Source organism: Pomacea canaliculata, linkage group LG4, assembly GCF_003073045.1.
Source record: "Pomacea canaliculata isolate SZHN2017 linkage group LG4, ASM307304v1, whole genome shotgun sequence".
Classification (NCBI taxonomy): Eukaryota; Metazoa; Mollusca; class Gastropoda; order Architaenioglossa; family Ampullariidae; genus Pomacea; species Pomacea canaliculata.
This window is the reverse complement of record NC_037593.1, coordinates 8954656-8974596: the sequence shown is the minus strand read 5'-3', so window position 1 is coordinate 8974596 and position 19941 is coordinate 8954656. Positions and strand designations below refer to the sequence as shown.

The following is a 19941-nucleotide window of genomic DNA, read 5'->3' as shown; positions in this document are numbered from 1 at the left end:
TATATATATATCATAGATGGGGACAGGAAGGGGATCCTGTTTTGTACCCCCGATGACAAATTTAGATTGGTCGTGTCTGTGACTCACCCTCGCATTTTCCTCGCGCCCGGTCAGATCTCGTGAGACACTATATACATCGCCATCTCATACCCTGAATTCGGCCGCTGCTGTCACCATCTCCATTCGCGAGACTGCAGTTACCATGACGACTCCAGGACGGCTGTCCTTACCGGCGCTATTCTTACTGACACTTTCATCGGTAAAGTTTTGTATGTGAACGAACGTGCATTTCACATGCACAGAACATTTAGAAAAGTTTACAGATAGATGGGACATGCGTGTGTAAAAATGTATAATTGTTCATCCCCTAGGGGAACACAGATTTTATATATTTTTTGTTTTAATACCATTATTTCTATTCAGATTGCATACTCGGATAATGAAGAACACAAATCTATCGACCAAATCATAATGGAAGCAGCTCCAAAAGGTAAAAAAAAATCATAATTAGTAAAATTCAGTACGATTATTCACGTATTTCTCTTATACTATATCCATCACAGTCCTACTTGTCTTCTGCTTTGTGATAAATTAGGTGACGTGCGCCATTTTGAAGGCACTTGTCTTCTCACTTGTTTAAAAGTGTAATGAGTGAGTATTTCAGCGATTATTAGTGGCGTTTCGGAACTTTGCTAAGGACATCGTCTGATTGGGTTTGTTGTAAAAAAAGAAATTTTTCAATCATGCAAACATGTCAACTATACGGGGAAGTAGCGAGACAAATATCTTAAGTCCCCAGTTGTTGTGTTACTTGTTGTTCTTTTGCTTTACTACTATATTTTGAAAACTTACTATTGGGATCCTTTGTCGTATGACGCCCGTTGTTACAATTTCCTTTGACGAAATTTTTCCTTTGCCCCTTGATCATGTGACTTGTTAGTACTTTCCTTTATCTGGCGCTCTATAAATAAACATAATGATGATGATGACGACAACGACGACGACGATGTCCTTTGTCATGTGCAGCGGAAATGTTCGACGTGCTTCACCTGAGTCCAGAAGGTGACGTCATGATGATGGTGGAGCTGGACATCATGATGAGCCTCAAGCAGTACATGGAGTTGAAGTGAGGCACCGCTTTGTGAATGTTTACACTGTACATGTGAAATAAACAAATAAAATTAGTAGAAAAATAATTTAATACCCTTTTATTTCTAATGTACTAAAATGGTTCAAATATTTTTTTCCTTAGGTCTCGGGATTTTTTTTAGTACACATAAATTAAAATATAAAAGTGTGAGGGGCCCTGGAGTATTTCGAGCTGTTCTTTTAACAGTTTCGTGAAATTTTTTAACAAGTATATAGACTTCATTGTACTTTCACTAGTATGGGGTTATCTTAGAGTAATACCACACTTTGATAGCTGTAATAAAATGAATGTATACCTACCTTGCATACGCACGACATATCACACAGACACGCTTGACGAGCCCCCTGCAGATGACGATGAGGATGAAGAGATTTGTTTGTGAATTGAATCAAAGAGGCACAAGTTCAGAGGAATGTCACAGAGAGTTATAAAGAAGATGGCGGACGAAGACCGTTGTTTTTTTCCCGCTCACTTGGCCATCAGAGAGAAACTCTTTTATTATATATGACGTCTTTTTCTGCTTGAAGTGACGTGGTACAAATGACGCACACAAGACGTCAGCACAAGACAATACGAGACGTACACAACTCACTACAATCGTGTCAATCGTGTACACAGGAGCGTGTAGACTTGCTAACAGATATTATTTATGGCCATGCTGGTTCTAGAAGAGTCCCGGAAGTGACGCGCAACAAGCGCAAAGCGCTGAGGGCGACGGACATGAGATGGAGAGACTGCACCGTGTACTACGAGTTCAGCAATGACCTGCGTGAGTATTCCTCCTTCACAGCGTCAGACAATGAGTGAAAGATGGCGAAAGAGGGTGAGTGGGAGGAAGGAGGTAAGTAGGGATGACGACAGACGGGTGGATCGACACCCTAAAGCTCATCTTCAGCTCAGATTGACAGTAGCGAGGCTGGAAGCCTCTCACACCCTGAAACGGTTAAGCCGGCGACTATTTTTTTTTTTAAGTCTATACAAATTTTGGATGAAAACAGTGAGTTTGTAAATATTCTGTTACGCTTATATTCGCACCAAGCCTGAAACTGTTTAACTCGCTTGACGCTGGCCAAGTTAGGTTTATACTTATATTTCTGCTTGCATATTCTCCTTTAGAAGGTGACAGAAATGTGATACACGAAGCAATAGCAGAGTGGGAAAAATACACTTGTTTGGACTTCAAGCAAGCCAACTCCTCCACCACAGATAAAATCATCTTTCAGGACGGCAATGGGTAGTAATAACTGTTTAACTGTTTAAGTAGTACTACAGTTTGAGCTAGTAATATGTTTGTTATTATTATTATAATATTATAATATACATAATAATATTATTAATATTATTGGTCATGTATGTAATATATGATCTATGTGCACGACGTGCAATGTAACAATTTGTTAGTTTATTACTAAGTAAGTTAAATAACTAAGAATTAAATGATGTAGTGAAGTAAGTAACGTCACTCAAGGGTTAAGAAAACTATTGTCTAGTCCGGATGCACAACCTACGGCCGCGGCCATATCCGGCCGGCGACGCGGTGCCATTCGCGCAAACTTTACCCACAGTGCATGAAATCGGCATGTTAGTAATAAAAGAAGTTAAAAAAAACGAAAATAAAAAGGAAGAAGAAGTTATTATCAATCTCTCAATCGTTTTTTCGATGGAGAACATTTCAATTCAGTGCTCCGACTTGGTGTCTCTACGATGAGGCCGGACATTCAGAGAGTTAGTTTGGGAAAACAACTTCAAATATGCCACTAATTACTACATAATTATGGTAAGTAAACTTGTTTCTAATAAAAAATGCTCTATTTTTTTTCCTTTTTGTATTTTTGCGGTAAAGTCGACACGCCTGTCCGAAATGGATATGGCCCGCAGGCCGAAAAAGGTTGGGCATCACTGGTCTAGTCCTAGTTCTTATGGCAAAGTCTGTTTAAACAAGTTTAGTCCATCAGGGAAGATGGTCGTAAATTCTCTGTTCAGGTGCTTCTCTCGGCTTGGAAGAGTAGGAGGGCCGCAAGTTATCGGACTTGGTAGGGGCTGTTTTCAAGTGAGTCTCAACGTTTTTCTAGCTCTGTTTCTAGTTGAAAGAGGCCAGCCAAGCTCTTAATTCCCAGTATTTCTTGCTTATTAATGTTAAGGAAATATTTAGTGTTTTAATGTTCAATAGTTTTAATTGTGTAAAATGCAGGTTAGTTGAGCGTTTTATGAAAGGCGCGATCGACGCTGCTTGACAGCATTTCGGATGTTTTTTTCCAGGATTGCTATTCCAATGAGCATTTAACAACTTTGTAAATTTCATAAATTCTGATAAATCTGTCAAATATATCATCTTTTGGAACCTCGGGGTACAAGACATCTTGAGGATGCTAAGGTTTAGCTAATTTATTAAATCTTTCCCTCCAGAAAGGCGTGGTGGTCCATGAAATCGGCCACGCGATTGGCTGGATCCACGAGCAGGCGCGACCAGATCGAGACTCTTACATCCGGGTCAACTACAACCGCATTCCACAGCCATGGCATCCGCAGTTCGACAAGTTTGAGAGCAGCGTGATAAACACATACAACATAGAATACGACTATCGTAGTGTAATGCACTACAGCGGAAATGTAAGAACACAACGAGACGCACAAAAATCACTTTCGTAGAAAAATAAAATTTACTCGCAAAATGTAAACAATGCTTATTAATGTATGCAATTACTTTGCAATGAGCATTGTCTATCCTTGCCATCAAGTGATTTCTTACCATAGTGGATACAAATAATTTTGTTCTGTTTGGAAGAAGATTGAATATCCCATAATGCTTCATGTGTTCCCTTGAAACGCACTTATGCGTTTCCGTCCCCCATCCCCAAGAATTTCTTTAGAATTTCTAGCGAGTGGCAGATGATGCAGACCAATAACCACTCGCAAAATAGTCTTATTCTTATAAATTTATATATTGCAATATTTAGTCAGCTCACGGCACGCCTACTGCCGATATGTCTTTCTTATTCTCGTTCACACTTTTACGTAATTGTTCGGAGAACTGTCTGGTCCGGTACTTCTCTTCAACCCTGTGGATTTTCTGTCGAAATTACCTCGCTGACCAGGCTGACATTTATAGGTTTGTTTTATATCGCCTATATCTACTGATATCTGAACACAAGCAACCCATTCAGCTTGGTCTTTAAGCACTCGACTCTTTTTTTTCCATGTTTCCAAAGCATCAGCATTCGCCATTGGCGGGGGAGGAGAGAGAGAGGTGACAAGCACTCAGTCGCCCCACCAGTACACTAGACACATCACACGGCCATTTTGCAAAAATCTTTTTTATAAATCTGCTTTTTCAGGCACTAGCAGAGAGAAGCATAGAAACGCTGGATCCGGCTTTTCAAGATGTCATCGGCCAACGAAGCGGCCTGAGTTTCCGCGACATCAAGTTAGCGAACATCATGTATGAGTGTGCTCAGAGAAGTAAGTAGGAATGCTAAACAAGTCAATCACCATGTGGACCTTTTCTTAGTTAATTGCTCGAAACATATAAGCAGAAGTCTTTTTTGTGTTCACTACATTGCTAGAATAATGGAGGTATGAACAGTGCATCATACTTCCTCTGCAGGTTGATGATTTATACAGTCTGTCCTCAATATTTCGTTCAGTGGGGATGCGCCCTAACTGAGGCAAGCGCGAACATTATTCCACGTACACGTCTTCAATAATAAAAAATATAAGCTCACCAGCGTCACACATACACGAGACTTTGCCCATCGTTGTTGTAGTGTAACCGATAAAATTAAATGAAGACATAAAGCCTGAGTTTCCGCTACATAAAGTTGGCGAACGTCATGTACAACTGTGTCAGCAAGTCCCCAGTGTTGAACCCATTGTTTCCCTTCAACAACCAGCGTTGTAGATTGTATGAAGATGACATCCGTATGAAGTTTGTGTTTGTAGTACATTTGTAGAGTGCACTTTAGAGCTGAGATATGGAGTTATAAAAGAGAACCTAGTAGCAGTAGTAGTAGTAGTGCTAATAATAGTGGTAGTAGTAATATGATATGACGCACCCATGTATATGAATCGCTTTTCTCTCTTAAATTGTCTTTAGTGGGCTGTAGAAATACAGACTGCACCTCAATCAGTAAAGAGGCATTCCGGGACAAGAACTGTCGGTGCGTCTGTCCCGGTAACGACACTCACCCAGCTGTGCCGTGCGGGTCGCCGAGTACAACCAAAAAACCTCCAGCAACAACTGCCAGATTTATCACAACTACCAAAATTGCCAAAACTACACTTCGAAACGTAAGTTTATAACACAAAGAGCATGCGATCAGGTATTTGCATGGGATTAGTCTTCTAGATCGAGCTCGTTAGTTTTAGCTCGCTTTTTTCATCTCACATGGTCCAGCCCTTGTTTAACAAACACTGACTCGTCATTAAAGACTTTATCGGTCTACCCAGAGAGTCTTTCTCATTTACTTAATAATTACACGCCATGCAATTGTCGATGACGGGACAAAGTCCTGTTGTTGTTGATTCTGCTGCAGCGGAGCCCATGGCGTGCACGGACTTGCGACCGGACTGTCAACACCTAGTCACACTGAACGAGTGTCGAATGAATCCATCCCAGATGCTCATGTACTGTAAAAAAGCCTGCAACTTTTGTGACAAAGGTTGGTTTGGTTAAAGAAAGTGTCTTGCACGTCCTGAATGCATTTATACATTAGAAGAGTGTGTTGGCCTAACAGTCAAGTCGGTATTGGGAACGTTTGATATATGTCCACAAAGATTGACTGTACGACTACATTCAAGACCAGGACAACGGCCAGCAGAGAACAACAGACGAGGATATTGCCCCGAAACTGTCACCTGTTCTTACTCACTTCCACCCTTACCTCTCGTTGGTGTAGTTAGATGTCCGGGCGGGGAGGGCGCTTTTATTTGGGGAGGGGGGGTAAAGATCTCAGTGAAGGGAAAAACTTCGAGAGCCTTCGGAAGAAGTGACGTCAGCTTCCTTGACAGTCCACGCTAAGCAAAACCTCCCTTTCAAACTTTGCCAGCTATGAAACCTTGTTTTGGGGGCTAAGCTCAACAACTTTTAAACACTATGAAGAGCTACATAAAGTAACTGCGATAGGCAAAATAACTCACAGCCTAAAACTGGTGACAGGTAAAGGTAAAATAAATTATGGCCTAAAATATGACCCAACCGAGACATAAAACTGTTAAGTAAGTTAGACTAGAAAGACTTCCGAGCAAAATTCATGAACGTTCACATTCTTGCCTCCTCAATAAGGGGGGGGGTTTGCATTACGCCTTATGACTGTCCAGTGGAGAAATGTGCTACAGAAATCTGCATCATCATCATCATTATTATTATGTGCAGACGACAGCACCATGTGTATGGACTTTGACCCCTCCTGTCCGCTGATGGCGCAGGCCAACTTCTGCGAACAGCCGCAGTTTGCGAGTTTGATGAGAATGAAGTGCAAAAAGTCGTGCAAGTTGTGCGTTCCGACAGGTAACTCACGTCACCTCCCTTTCCTGAGTGTTTGAGTTTAGTTTCATGGTTGACCCAAGTTCGCCTTTAGATCCACTCCCAGTCTTTGTCTTCTCCATTGACGCCTTGTTGTGCTAGACAGGCGTCGCCTTAATAACCAGAATATTCCAGGAATTTTTGCTAGTAAGACTAAGACGAGCACATATCACTAGGCCCAACGCAATCAGCACATCCCTTAGGGACAACTGAAACACGACGACACATTTTTCAGCTTACACATTTTTAAATTAGCAATTATCCTCCTAGAAGTCTTCATTCACATTGATTAACTCAGACCTGTTACAGGGTTTTTATTTTTCAGATCCGTTCCAGATCAAATGAGAGATAAGGACACATTCATTTTAACAACAGCCGGAAACAAACTTTTCCAGTTTTGTTCTTTGTTTCTAATGATTGCAGCTCTAATAGCCATTCAACGATGGTAGGTATGCTAAATTGCTTTCTCCCAATAGTGGCATCACTAACGTCACGTGTTCGATGATCAGGGGATGACGATATAACTGTTTTACCAGTTGACGAGGTCACTACAGAAGTCCTATAGGGCAGGCAGTCAAACTGACGGTCCCTCCTTGAGAGCTTCTCCAAACGAATCCAACACAACAATAGACGAGAAACGTGGAGCAAGATGCAGGGTGACACGAAAAACGCATCTGAGTGTGAGCGGCATATTTCCTGAGGTTCCTGGACATACATGATGTCAATCACTGGAGACTGGTGTGTACTCCACACAAAGCTTTACTGTGACAGCTCGACATTGTGAAGCAGCCGGAAGACGGCAATCAGAGTTTGAAGTCGACACTGATGATACACACATCTCACATCAAGTAATGGCAAGATGGCGCAAGATGACAGTAGAAATTAAACAAATAGCACAGGAAAATATGTGGATCATGAGAAGAACAACCTCTAATAGGAACATGGGCGTTCAGTGGACCTTCGACAGTTTGCAATAGTTCACCTTTGTCCTCACCTTTCTTTTTTGATGTCACATCACCTTCTACACCCTCTGTCATTTGTGAAGCGCCTTGAGCTGTCCACAGGCCAGTATAAGGCACTGTACAAGCGAACACTTTAATAATGATAGTGATAATAATGATAATAATGCAAGTTAAAAGAAAGCACAATAAAAGTTACAGAATAATATAATTTATTTTTCAGTTATCTGTAAGCACCAAGTGTGTGCTACTACAAAGACAGTTTTTAAAGAAAAGTAAATAGTTCTATATTAAAGCAACTGTTCACAATGACAGCCATCAGATCTTATGCAGGGAAGCAGGTAATATAAATACGTATTGTAAAGAGAATGTACAAGGAGGTTACTTTGCCTCTAGAGGCTAGAGACATTATTTAAGTTGCACAAAATACGATATGTCCATTTTTATGAAAAGAATATTCGTTTCGTTTGTGAAAAGAATCCGCTGGATATTCCAGCTGATCTTGTCAACTGTATCGTTGTCATCCGCTGAAGTTTAATAAAAGCTAAAAACAATGTAAGTCCTTTGCGTCGTCAGCAATGAACATACTATTGCTACCATTTAATACTATTAAATACTATTTAATACTTTTGTTTAGTGAACAGAGCCAATACAACTTAAATGCTACCATGGTGTCTGAAGTAAAGGCGGTGAGATACAGGCAGAACAGTCAATCATACAGCATGGAAGAATTTTAAAAGTAAACAAAATTCCTAAACAATATATCTTCTCTGATGTTCTAACGGTAATCTAACCCCTCCAGTCACATACGCACGCGCGCAACTTACATCCACGGTTCACCAGCATCAAAGCCATCCTGAAAACGCTTTACACACAGAGCACACACCTTTCAGGGTAGACATCAACTACACACACACAGGGTGGAGGAAACGGGAGTAGGCGAAGAAAACCACCAAAGGTCATCCCTGTAAAGCAGACCTGGGCAAAGGCCGGCCCGCGGGCCGGATCCGGCCCGCCTCCTGTCTCTGACCGGCCCGCCCGCCAGTATATATACAGTATTGGGTAAAACTGAGTTAACTATATTAGTCCGGCCCTCTAAAACCATCCCAATTTCTCATGCGGCCCCTTGGGAAAATTAATTGCCCACCCCTGCTGTAAAGAGATGTCACATACAGAGAGAGAGAGGTATGTGCGACACCCGATTCTCACTAGCGGTGTGACAGGTGCTTTACCAACCGCCGCATAATGACACCTAGCGAGGGCTCGTTCTCTACCAGAATTTTAAGGGGCACCCGGTGGTGTAGTGGCTAAAACACTCCTTTGTCACCACTGCAGTGGGTGGCTCGGGGTTCAGATCTCGTCTCTGAACATTCCATGTACGTGACACCTGTCCACAGGGCTGGACGTCGGAGGTTTTCTCCGGGTACTCCGGTTTCATCCCCCTTCCTCCCACCCCTCATAGTGCGAAATGGCCGCAAGGTTGAAGCACTTTCCTACTAAGTAAACCAACCAGCCAATCATCTTTCTCTCATTTTGCTTTTTCTATCAACCCAGCGCTTTCACACTGTGGACAAACATGTGTGCGGTATTATAAACGTGTCCCAGGCTAACCTATTTTAGAAATGTATCACTCGCTGACCCTCACAGTACCAAGAAGAACGTGTCATAATTAACCCTTGTGCTCCTGGTTCAGCGTCGCGTCTGTGACCTACCTCAGAAGTGATCCGCATCCTGTTGGTGACCTCATTAGGATCTTCAAGGCATGAGCTCGAGCATGGACTACTGGTCACGGTGGTCACAACCGGAAGTCACGTCACAGGGAGGACAGGGTCTGGTGTACCCGGGCCCGCGGCTGTCAAGGGGGCCCGGCCTTGGTCAGTGGATTTTTTTCTTCTCTTTTTCTTTTTCTTTTAAAGAAAGGTCTAAGGACAGAACACCCAAGCATTACACATGCAAAAGCTGAGTTTGAGTGTAGATATTGAGATTCGAATTGTAAACATACATTATATACTGGGAAAATAATTTACGATTACAAGTACAAGGGGCCCGGAGAGGTCGTCTGTCCCGGGGCCCGGGCTGGCTCTCGGCGGCCCTGGACACACGGCGGTGTCGCTGGCACACCACAACCCACCCACCCCGGATGTCCTGTAAGTCGTCTGCGGTCGGGAAGCGACGAGGGAAAACTGTGAAAACAAAGTTCACTGATTTCGGTGGACAAAGTGGTGAGACTAATTTCTAATCACGTGTTTTGGTTAGAGTTAGTTTCTCTCGATGAATGAATAAATAATCCAAGCAATAAAATATCAACCTCATCAAAAGGGCATATCTTTGTTGTGTTTGTAACAGACGTGATTCCACTGAAGAAACAAAAAATTATATATAAAAATTAATAAAAAAAAAAGGAAAAAGGACAAAAAAAATTATAAATCGTAAAAACTTATTTAAAATTTATATTTAAAACAGATGATGGGACGAAAGTTACTCTAATAAGGAGACAAAGACGTTCTGATTACTTCGACGAATGCGATGATGAATTTGGTGATAATTGAAGGTGAAGCAGTCGTTTGTTGACTGCCGAAAGAAATCCCGCTGTCTGTTGAAAACGGGCCCGCTGACCTCTGACCCCACGTAACAGTGAGTGAAATAGTTTACAGGAAGGAAGCCAGATCATCACCACCCAGATCCTGACAGACATTTTACGTCCGTTGACAAACTGACCTCCGTTCTCTCGCGTCTCCTTCACGCTTGGTCAGAGCTCGAGCGACCCTGCATCGCCATTTGCACCGCGACTACAGCCATCGCCGCCAGAGTCCAGTCCCAGCCTGCGGTTACCATGATGATCAGATGTCGACTGTCCCTACCAGCACTAGTCTTGGCTCTTGCATCGGTAAGTTTTCATATGGACAGTGTCCACTACAATGTTGTTCTAGGTTCTGAGCAGCTACACGAACAATTATATTGTGTAAAAAATAAACACAGTAAAAGCTATCGGATGTGGAACAGGCTGAAACCTGGGGCCTACTACTCCAGACCTTTAATCCTGAAGAAATAAGTTTTAAGGGCACGTTTAAATGATTTTATAGCCTGAGGGTGTATCACGCAAGGTACACAGTTCCAGCAAGTTGATGTTGGACAAACATTCGCTCACCAAAGGGTTCCCTCCTGAATGGAGGCGAGTATCTGCAGTAGAACGAAGACGCCTGCTAGGAGTGTTGTGAGTTAGGAGGTCAGAGAATGAAGATCTGAGCTGTTAAAAAGCCTGAAGTAGAGTATATATTTATATAAGTTTGAATGTGAGCCTGGACAGCCAGCCATTGGAGACTACAGAGGTCTCATAGCGGCTTGAGTACGGGTCGAGATGCAGAGTTTTGGAGTTGATTGAGTTTGCTGATAAAATACAGCTGGACAATATGTAAATACGGTGAGAAAGAGAATATGTGTAAGAATCCTTATTTTTGCATTTTTCTGCAACGAACGTCTCATATACTTACTGTTAGCAAAGTTTATTTAGGTTTTGCTGTTTTATTGCTTTTATTTTTTTTTTGCTGTTTAGGTTTTTTAACCGCCATTTCTTTTCAGGTAGCATACTCGATTAATGAAGAAGACAAATCTATAGACCAAATCATAATGGAAGCAGCTTCGAACGGTAAGAAAATCGTTAGAAATAAAGAGGAGACTAGACATTTTATTATTTATGTTATATTCTTTATCATATCCTGATAGTACACATCCTTTAAAGTTTCTCTTGTCGTGTGCTCTGTCTGTAGTTGTTGTACGTGTCCCAAGGAGTGTTGTTTCAGCCCTTATGAAAGCCTTGTTTTGAACTGATATTTTTGTTAAAATGTTTCAAGACACAGACAGGCGCCTCACTATGCCACTTTATCCTGTGACAAACGTGTCACTTACGTTATCCTGTGGTAACTTTTTGCCACTTTGACAAGTTATCCTGTGACAAACCTTGCCATTGTGCGACTTTACTCCTGCAATTTCAATGATTTATTCGTTCATTTCTTTCAATTGTACTGGCAAAATAATATTGTACATGTCTCGTATCCTTAAAGCAGGCTGGAAATACGAGACATGTACAGTCTGCTTTTGCAATCCAAATGTGAACATCTGACATGCTGCTACTGATTTATGATTTATGTATGTATATATTTTATTCTCCGACATTCCTTCATAATTCTGTGTGGGTCATGTGCAGTGGAGATGTTCGACATGCTCCATTTGAGTCCGGAAGGCGACCTCATGGTGATGGTGGAGCTGGACATCTTGATGAGTCTCAAGCAGTACATGGAGTTGAAGTAAGATGCAATCAGGAACAGACTAAAATTAATAATTAAGACATATCAGTCTTGTAAGTTGATCCGGTCACTCGAGGTGGAGAAAAAAAAAACCGAGAGATTAATTCTTGCCTGGACGACCAACAATCAACTGAAATGCTGACAAGACTGAAGTAATGTCGGTTGACTCACTCGCCTCTCTCAGTCTTTCAGACAATAGGATCTTGCTGACATTGTAGCAGCTTTCTTACAGCTCGGCAAGACTGTGAACAGTTGGTCGTTTCTGTCGGAAAGTACTACTGCTACACTTTTTTTTTTTTAAATATTGCTAATGCTGTTTAACAAAGGAACAAGGCGACGGATGAGTTCTGATACAAGATCTGTAATTAACATGTTTTTTTTTTACATTGCACTTTAATAGTGATTTTATTGCATTGTTTGTGACTTATTTTCTGTGGGAGATTCGATACACGGAAGGCCCGTATTCAAACGCCCGACTCACCATTACAAAAAAAAAGAAGCAACAAAAAACAAACAAAAAACAAAAACAAAAACAAGAACAAAACAAAACAAACAAAAATAAAAACAAAACAAAACAAACTACGTACATTTGCAGTACACTGGTTCAATATTTCTATAAATTTCATTATATCCTGTAATATGTTCATTAATGTCTCTAGGTTCTACGTGTGTTAGGAAGTCGTCTAACTTATGTGCAGTGTTTATTAATTGCTTTAGCAAGTTGTATTCATCGTAAAAGAGTTCGATGTCCTTAAACTTGTATGGAGTCGGGGGTTTGGGGTGGGTGGTGATAGAGGAAGTTTTGGTGAGAGCGGTCTTAAATCGAACCTGATGTTAAGCGCAAGTTTCTTGACCAAACTTCGAAACACCTTCAAAAATCTCCACTAGTTGGTGTGCATATGAGTCTTGAAAATGAGTTAATATACTGGTGTCACATGACCAGTCGACTGTTCAGACCAAACTTAGCGAAGTGGACTTGCACTTGAGTGTCAACACTCATTTTCAAGCCTCCGCACACACCAGACCAGAAGTCAATGACAAGCATCACTTGCATGTAAAATCTAGTTCCTTGCTTCTCGAGGTGCGTTTAGGTCTCGTAACAGTCGTTATACCACCGCCATGTTGGCTTCAGAGAGGACCCGGAAGTGACGCGCAGCAAGCGCAAGGCAATGAGGTCCGCGGACCTGAAGTGGAGAGACCGCACCGTGTACTATGAGCTCAGCGGAGACCTGAGTGAGTATTCCCTATCACAGGGTCAGACAATTAAAGATCTTATTCAATGAGCGAATGGTGGGGACAGGGGACGGGTGGGAGGAAGGGGAAAAGGGAATGACGGCAGACGGGTGGATCGACAAGTAAATGTTTCTCCGTCACAGGAAGACAAGGGCTATGACTATGAGAGAGTAGAAGGAATGTAGTTAGGCCAGTAGACGGGTGGACAGACGCCCGGATGCTTAGGCAGACGGCAGTAAAATTGATACAGAGTGGCTGGAGGCCTCTCATACCCCGAACTATTCTGTTTCAAACCCTGGCGTAAATGTTCTGTAAAGTTCGTTTGAATTTTCAAATATTTCGTCCAGTTTATATTTACGTAAAAACTTATAACTGTTGAGTAGTCTGTCTACTCGTAATTTTGTTATACCACTAACTAAGGTTTACATTTGTATTTCTGCTTCAATATTTTTTGTTAGAAGAAAGAAACTAGAACAATGCCTGCATTACACGAAGCAATAGCCAGAAGTTGGGAAAAAAAGATACACTTGTTTTGACTATCAAAGCAAGCCAACTCCTGCCGACACAGATAAACATCATCTTTCAAGAACGCAAAGCTGAGTGACTAGACGCTTTTTCATGAATTGGGCGTTATGTGTAATCAGTCAATAGTATTGTGTTTTGTACTTTAAATAGATTGATTGATAGGGACTTATTCGGTTAGTTAGTTTGAGTTGTGTAACTGAATAAAGGTTACTCGCTAACATCTACTGAGTTTTCTGAGCGTACAACGTACATATCATATGCTTTAATAATTTGTTGTTGTCTATCTGTCCATAGAAAATAATACTGGGGTTTTTGTGTTCTGGCTAACAAAACGATGACTGATTTTGACTGAACTTTAACATACGTCCGATATTATTTATAAGCCAGGACTTGCATTTTCTTTCTTCAGGTGTTATTCTCGACTTGGCAGAGTAGGAGGGGGACAGGCAATGGCTCTTTCCAGCGGCTGTTTTCGAGTGAGTTTTAGTGTGTTTCTAGCTCTGTTTCTTAAAAGACGAACAATTAATCTCGAATTCAATTACAAGAAAGGCACCTAAAACTTTTCGCCTTCTTGTTTTCAATTCTACCCAATCAACAGACACGCAACACATCAGGGAACTTAATAAGTCTATGAAATGAATTATCTTCAGGAACTTCTGTCTTCGATAAATCCACGGATGTACAAGTTCCTGATAAATTACTTGTGTTGACGATCCGGTTGAAGTTATTCCGGCAAAATGTTTCTCTGCAGAAAGGCGTGGTGGTCCATGAAATCGGCCACGCGATTGGCTGGATCCACGAGCAGGCGCGACCAGATCGAGACTCTTACATCCGGGTCAACTACAACCGCTCATTCCACAGTCAATGCACCCACAGTTCGACAAATGGGACAGCAGAGCGATCAACCTACACGGTGTAGAGTACGACTATCGCAGTGTAATGCACTACAGTGGCGGTGTAAGAAACCACATCGACAAACACAACAACTACTTTCGCTGGTTTCATAAAAAGAATATGTGAATAAGGTTTTTCTCGGGCGTGCAATTATTGTACAGTTAAACGATAATTCACAAGCTAGACATCATCAGAATGATTCATGCCTATAAGTTATGCAAATATTTACATTCAGAAAACAAAAACATATTGTATTAAGCTTCATCTAATGCCCCTATTGCCCATTTACACGCGCATCCATCCCGAGTATTTAGCACCGGTGAATCTGAACGCCAGTGAACAACCTAGCGAGTATGAAACTGTAAGACCTCTTGAATGCATCTTGATTCCTCCAACACCATGATAGTGTCAAAAAATTCAATTAAAGTTTATCAATAAATATAAATCTAGCTAAACTCGATCATATCATAATTACAGCCACAAAATACAGTTTAATTCAGAGAAGAAATTCGGTTTATTTAAAATTAGTGGGGTTTTTTTCACCGCATAGTGCATTCGCCACCGATTATCTCACCAACCCGGCCTCTCGCCACAGTTTACAGCAGAACTGACTTCCTACAAAGTCGTCCCTTGTCATGGATTGTGTACTTGCTAACCTCGTCTCTCACCTGGTAGAACGAAGACAAATATTCATTTCATGCATGATTCAGATTACTACTATTATGGTATCAGCAATATATCAGAAAACTGAATGTTAATTTGATATTTTACAAAAAGTATCCGTCTTGCAACACAACGAGCAACCTTTATCAATCGCCGTTTTTCTTTTACAGGCACAAGGAGGGAGAAGCATAGAAACGCTGGATCCGGCTTTTCAAGATGTCATCGGCCAACGAAGAGGCCTGAGTTTCCGCGACATCAAGTTAGCGAACATCATGTATGAGTGTGCTCAGAAAGTAAGTAGGAATGCTAAACAGCTCGATCGCCATGCGGACCTTTCCTTAGTTAAGTGCTCGAAACATATAAGCAGAAGTCTTTTTTCTCCACAGAAAGTCTTTGGATGAAGCAGAACAGGTCAGTCATCAGAAACGTTGATCAAATTGTCAGGAGAATGTCACGTGATCACAAAAAAAGCAGACATTGCATTAAAATGTTGAAACACATGACTGTTAGGCACTGATATAAAGTCTATCACATGGACGACTTGTACAAATGAAGAAACTGTAATGGCTTCAGCCAGAAAAGACTAAAGGCGATGAGAGTTGATATCTGGGGAGGAAAAACAAAAGGAAAGCACAGAAAGTACAGAGCTGAGCGTCTGGTGCAAAAGCGAGGAAGCGGGACCATGCCACCCCTCTCCTTCGTTTTCTGTACTGGCTACCTATCCGCTCTATTTTCTCTGAACTTTTCTTACCCTACACACTACTCCGCTCTTCATCTACTGACCGTGTGCTCTCCATCCCTGTCACCAGAACAAACACATGTGGTCACCGGATTTTAGTTACTATGCTTCAAAACAGGGAAACTCTCTCCCTTTCCTTTATCCGCAGTCTATCCTCCATCAAATAGTTTAAACATGCACTAAAACCACATTTGTTCCACGAACATTATTCCTGAACGCCAGCGAATACCTAGCGAATATGAAATTGTAAGACCTCTTTTCAAAAGGAAGACTAAATCAGGTATTTTGTGTTTGTCCCCTTCCCCCTGAACATGACGTGTTACAGAGGGCTGCACAACTACAGACTGTAGTTCGTTCGGTAAAGAGGCATTCATGGACAAGAATTGTGACTGCGTCTGTCCCGGTAACGACACTCACCCAGCAGTCCGGTGCGTGCAACAGGATAGAACTACAAGATCTCCTGCAACAACTACCAAACTTGCCACAACTACAAGAACTACGGAGAAACGTAAGTTTATCTCACAACAAGCGTGTGCGTGTCTGAAGGTAATGTGTGTTTGCGAGAGACAGAAAGAGAGAGTGTGCTTTGTCTTCACCTCGAATACCACCTACTCCTCTTGTCAAATATGACCATTAAATTCTTCATTGGTTGATCAAAGGGTCTTCTTAATCAGTCACTTAATTTGAAATTTAAAATCTCATTACATCTTTTTTTGTCTCCTCGGAGTCTGATAAAAGATTCAACTAGTTTAAACTGCATGCATTCACAAATGTCACAGAGTAATATGCATAATTAATGATACAGCAATAGTTACGATTAATGAGACAGAATAATATACTTGGTTAATGAGACACAGCCTATGTAGAAGGAACATTAACAATCCACCTGACCTGTTGATTCTGCTGCAGTGGAGCCCATGGCGTGCACGGACTTGCGACCGGACTGTCAACACCTAGTCACACTGAACGAGTGTAGAATGAATCCATCCCGGATGCTCATGTACTGTAAAAAAGCCTGCAACTTCTGTGACAAAGGTTGGTCAGAGAAAACGATAAGTACTCCCCAAACTCGTCTGTGCGTATAGTGCACATGATACGCAAGTCGATATTGGAAACTATTTTATCCATGTCCATATAGACAACGACGACGAACATTACGATAACGATCATCACAGACCGATGGAGGACGAAATTGTCCCAACATTCTTATCAGAATTTCCACCTTTTCCCCAACTGCTATCACCGTGCTGGGTACATCTGTGTGCAGACGACAGCAGCTTGTGTATGGACTTTGACCCTTCTTGTCCGATGCTGGCGCAGTCCAACTTCTGCGAGAACTCTAAGTTCGCGTACTTCATGAGCATGAAATGCAAGAAGTCGTGCAAGATGTGCGCTACAACAGGTAATTTCCTTGGCCTTGACTCCTCTAGCATCCTCCTCACAGAATTTTTTTTTTAAATCCACCTTATATTTACTGTACAAAAGAAAATATATTTTATCTTAGTCCACAGCCAGTCTAGCTCCTTGTCTATGTCCATCGTACAAAATACAATCAACCAACCACACATCAGGCCTGGATGAGTGTCAAACCATACAAAGATAGGATCAATGAATTACATAGTTTTATGACAATACTCATTGGAAGTATTTCACTCCCAACTTTGTTACTTTTGTTAATTTTTTTAAAGAATTCTCACTCACTGACGACAAATTTCAGTTGATTAGTGTCACCCTGACTGCATCTCTGGTTCTTTGTGTATTTTTTTTTTAATGCAGGATAAGTGAAAGTTTTGTTTGCTTGCCTGAAGAGAGGTAGCACACTGCCTTTGCATAAAAATTTAATTGTCGGTTATAAGTGACTGTTGCATAAATCAATAATCTCCCTCATTCCATGAATTTTCATGAAAGAGCATGGGTACCATTCAGAGGCACTTGCATCCTTTTGATGTAATTTTACTCAAACCAAATGAACAAATGTCTGGAGGAAATGCACTTATTTGCACATTTAGGATGTTATCTTGTTATCTCAGTGATTTATGGTTGTCTTTCAGATCCATGTCAGATGCAAAAAGACTTGGGACTGGATCAGAACAGTGGACACAGGCTCTCTGCTTTCAGCCACTTGTTTTTAATAATCCTAACTCTAATAGCTAGTCGACACTTCAGCTAAATATTGAAGTCGCCCAAGTGTTAAAGGTGACTGTAGTTTTCTGCATACTGACATCACTAAACCAGTCCGATAGCTTGTCAGTGGTTCCAATTCGTTCATCAGTCAAACTCATGTGAAAACGTGCATCAGGAACAATTCACTCTCTTCCTCGCGGCATGTTTGTAAAGGATTAAGCGCAAAGACATGCTACACGTTTGTTTCTACAAGTTTTGAATAAAGAACCATACAACTGACTCTCAAACTCTAAAAATGCTGCAGAAGTGTCTGGCAACGCAGCAGTAGTATTACAAGGACACAGTATAATGCATACTGCCAGCGTTACTTAAATGTTGTCAAAACACCAGAAAATAAAACAGGTGAATATTGCATTGAATGTTTTTATTATCAACTTACATCTACCAGGACATCTCTCCTGGCAACACAGCATAAAATCTCATTTGCAATGCATTTTGATTTCTTTCAAGTTCAGACACACATGCTTTTACCAAATACTTTTATATTTCACACAAGTGATCAGGAAAACTGTCAACAATGTTTATAGTAAATGCAGTGACCTTTAGTCTTTGTTACCTCTAAGACCTTTTCAGACAAAGCAAGTCACTTGAATTCCCATGGCCAGCCCACAAAGCCACCTTGTACACATTGCTACAGAAGGAACTGTTGCATACAACAGCCTCCTGTTACTCTGTGGATATATAACCTCCTCCTTTTTACCAACACGACATAGAAAGGAACTGTATTGCATAACCTCACTGCATTTAGTGGATGTATGAATCTAGACGTCAGCTATCAAAAACTGTATAAAGGCAAAGGATGCTAACCAATTAAAAGTAATTATAGATTAAGGTTCATAATGAACTTGAGGTATTGAACTGTTGCTGCTAATCTCAAGTTATTAAAAGAAGCCAAGGGTGAACGTATAAGATACATACTGTAATTATTATACAGCTTATTATATATGCATTTACCTCAAATTGTGTATCTTTGCATACAATGAAGACATGTGTGCCTTTTTGCATTCATAGCTCTCAATTTCATAGCTCTCGCGTCTTGCAGTCATAGTCTCACACTAACAAGAACATGTTCACATCCATTCATGTATATACAAATCTCATCCCTCTCTATACACATATAGACACTGCACACAACACCAACTGCTCTTTAGCGCTCGTCTATTAGTGGTGTGCCATCTCCTTGTGGCGAGTCATCATAGGCATCAAATGATGTAGAAGGTAAAGGTGCTGGTGACGACAACACTGGAGCACGTGGGCTCTTGTGTCGTGGTGTGTTTCCTCGTGGGGTGCCACCTCGTGGGGTGCCCCCTCGTGGAGTGGATCCTCGTGGAGTGGAGCCACCTATCTCCTTAAGTTCATTCTGCCGCTGCTTAGCCCACAGTTCAGCTGCTCTAGCCCAATCTGTGCCTGCTGTAGAGCCAGGTTTGGCAACTGAAGGTGAGGCCCCACTTCGTGGTGTCCTTGACACAGGTGTTGGGACTGCTGGTGTGTGCACATTGGCTGGTGTGCGAGACACAGCAGCTGATGATCTTGCAGGTGTGCGGGACACGGCTGGAGTGCGTGGTGTGGCACCTGGCCATGCACTGCTGCGAGGTGTGGGCTGGTATGAAGGTGTAGCAGCAGCTGGGGTAGTTATGTGGGCAGGTGCCACGAATGATGAAGGTGTCATCATCGGCGTCATCATTGGTGTTGCGATAGGCTATAAAAGGCAAACACAAAGATTTGACACAAGATGCAAATATAAGACACACATCAACTTGGTGCAAGAC

At 41.6% G+C, this 19941-nt stretch overlaps 3 protein-coding genes across 7 annotated transcripts in view; 2 read left to right on the top strand and 1 right to left on the bottom strand.

The window, feature by feature from the left end:
* Positions 1-17: 17 nt before the first annotated feature.
* Positions 18-18524, top strand: LOC112561892 (zinc metalloproteinase nas-13-like). 3 transcript variants are annotated; one of them, XM_025234734.1, is made up of 12 exons: positions 83-259; positions 424-490; positions 1027-1126; positions 1819-1919; positions 2267-2384; positions 3134-3200; positions 3557-3760; positions 4486-4609; positions 16314-16496; positions 16898-17023; positions 17256-17390; positions 18040-18524. In XM_025234734.1, exons 1-12 carry the CDS (start codon positions 203-205, stop codon positions 18156-18158), a joined length of 1401 nt encoding a protein of 466 aa, XP_025090519.1. In that variant the 5' UTR covers positions 83-202; the 3' UTR covers positions 18159-18524. The 3 variants fall into 3 exon arrangements, 1 of the variants encoding a protein (XP_025090519.1); XR_003098739.1 differs by lacking the exons at positions 16314-16496; positions 16898-17023; positions 18040-18524 and adding exons at positions 5244-5437; positions 5683-5808 and having other exon boundaries at positions 18-259; positions 17256-17391; XR_003098738.1 differs by lacking the exons at positions 16314-16496; positions 16898-17023; positions 17256-17390; positions 18040-18524 and adding exons at positions 5244-5437; positions 5683-5808; positions 6522-6678 and having other exon boundaries at positions 18-259.
* Positions 9390-13232, top strand: LOC112561899. Of its 3 annotated transcripts, XR_003098740.1 has the most exons (6): positions 9490-9504; positions 9667-9852; positions 10094-10517; positions 11210-11276; positions 11835-11934; positions 13067-13167. XR_003098740.1 is itself a non-coding variant. In XM_025234746.1 (5 exons), exons 1-5 carry the CDS (start codon positions 9393-9395, stop codon positions 13215-13217), a joined length of 663 nt encoding a protein of 220 aa, XP_025090531.1. In that variant the 5' UTR covers positions 9390-9392; the 3' UTR covers positions 13218-13232. The 3 variants fall into 3 exon arrangements, 2 of the variants coding, with proteins under 2 accessions (XP_025090531.1, XP_025090532.1); XM_025234746.1 differs by lacking the exon at positions 9667-9852 and having other exon boundaries at positions 9390-9504; positions 10285-10517; positions 13067-13232; XM_025234747.1 differs by lacking the exons at positions 9490-9504; positions 9667-9852 and having other exon boundaries at positions 10205-10517; positions 13067-13232.
* The window catches only part of LOC112561881 (transcription elongation factor SPT6-like), a 22915-nt gene continuing 21495 nt past the window's right edge, over positions 18522-19941 (bottom strand). The window contains exon 37 of the mRNA XM_025234706.1: positions 18522-19871. Within this exon, the coding sequence (XP_025090491.1) occupies positions 19320-19871 (552 nt within the window). The 3' untranslated portion in view covers positions 18522-19319. The remainder of the gene's footprint in view (positions 19872-19941) is intronic.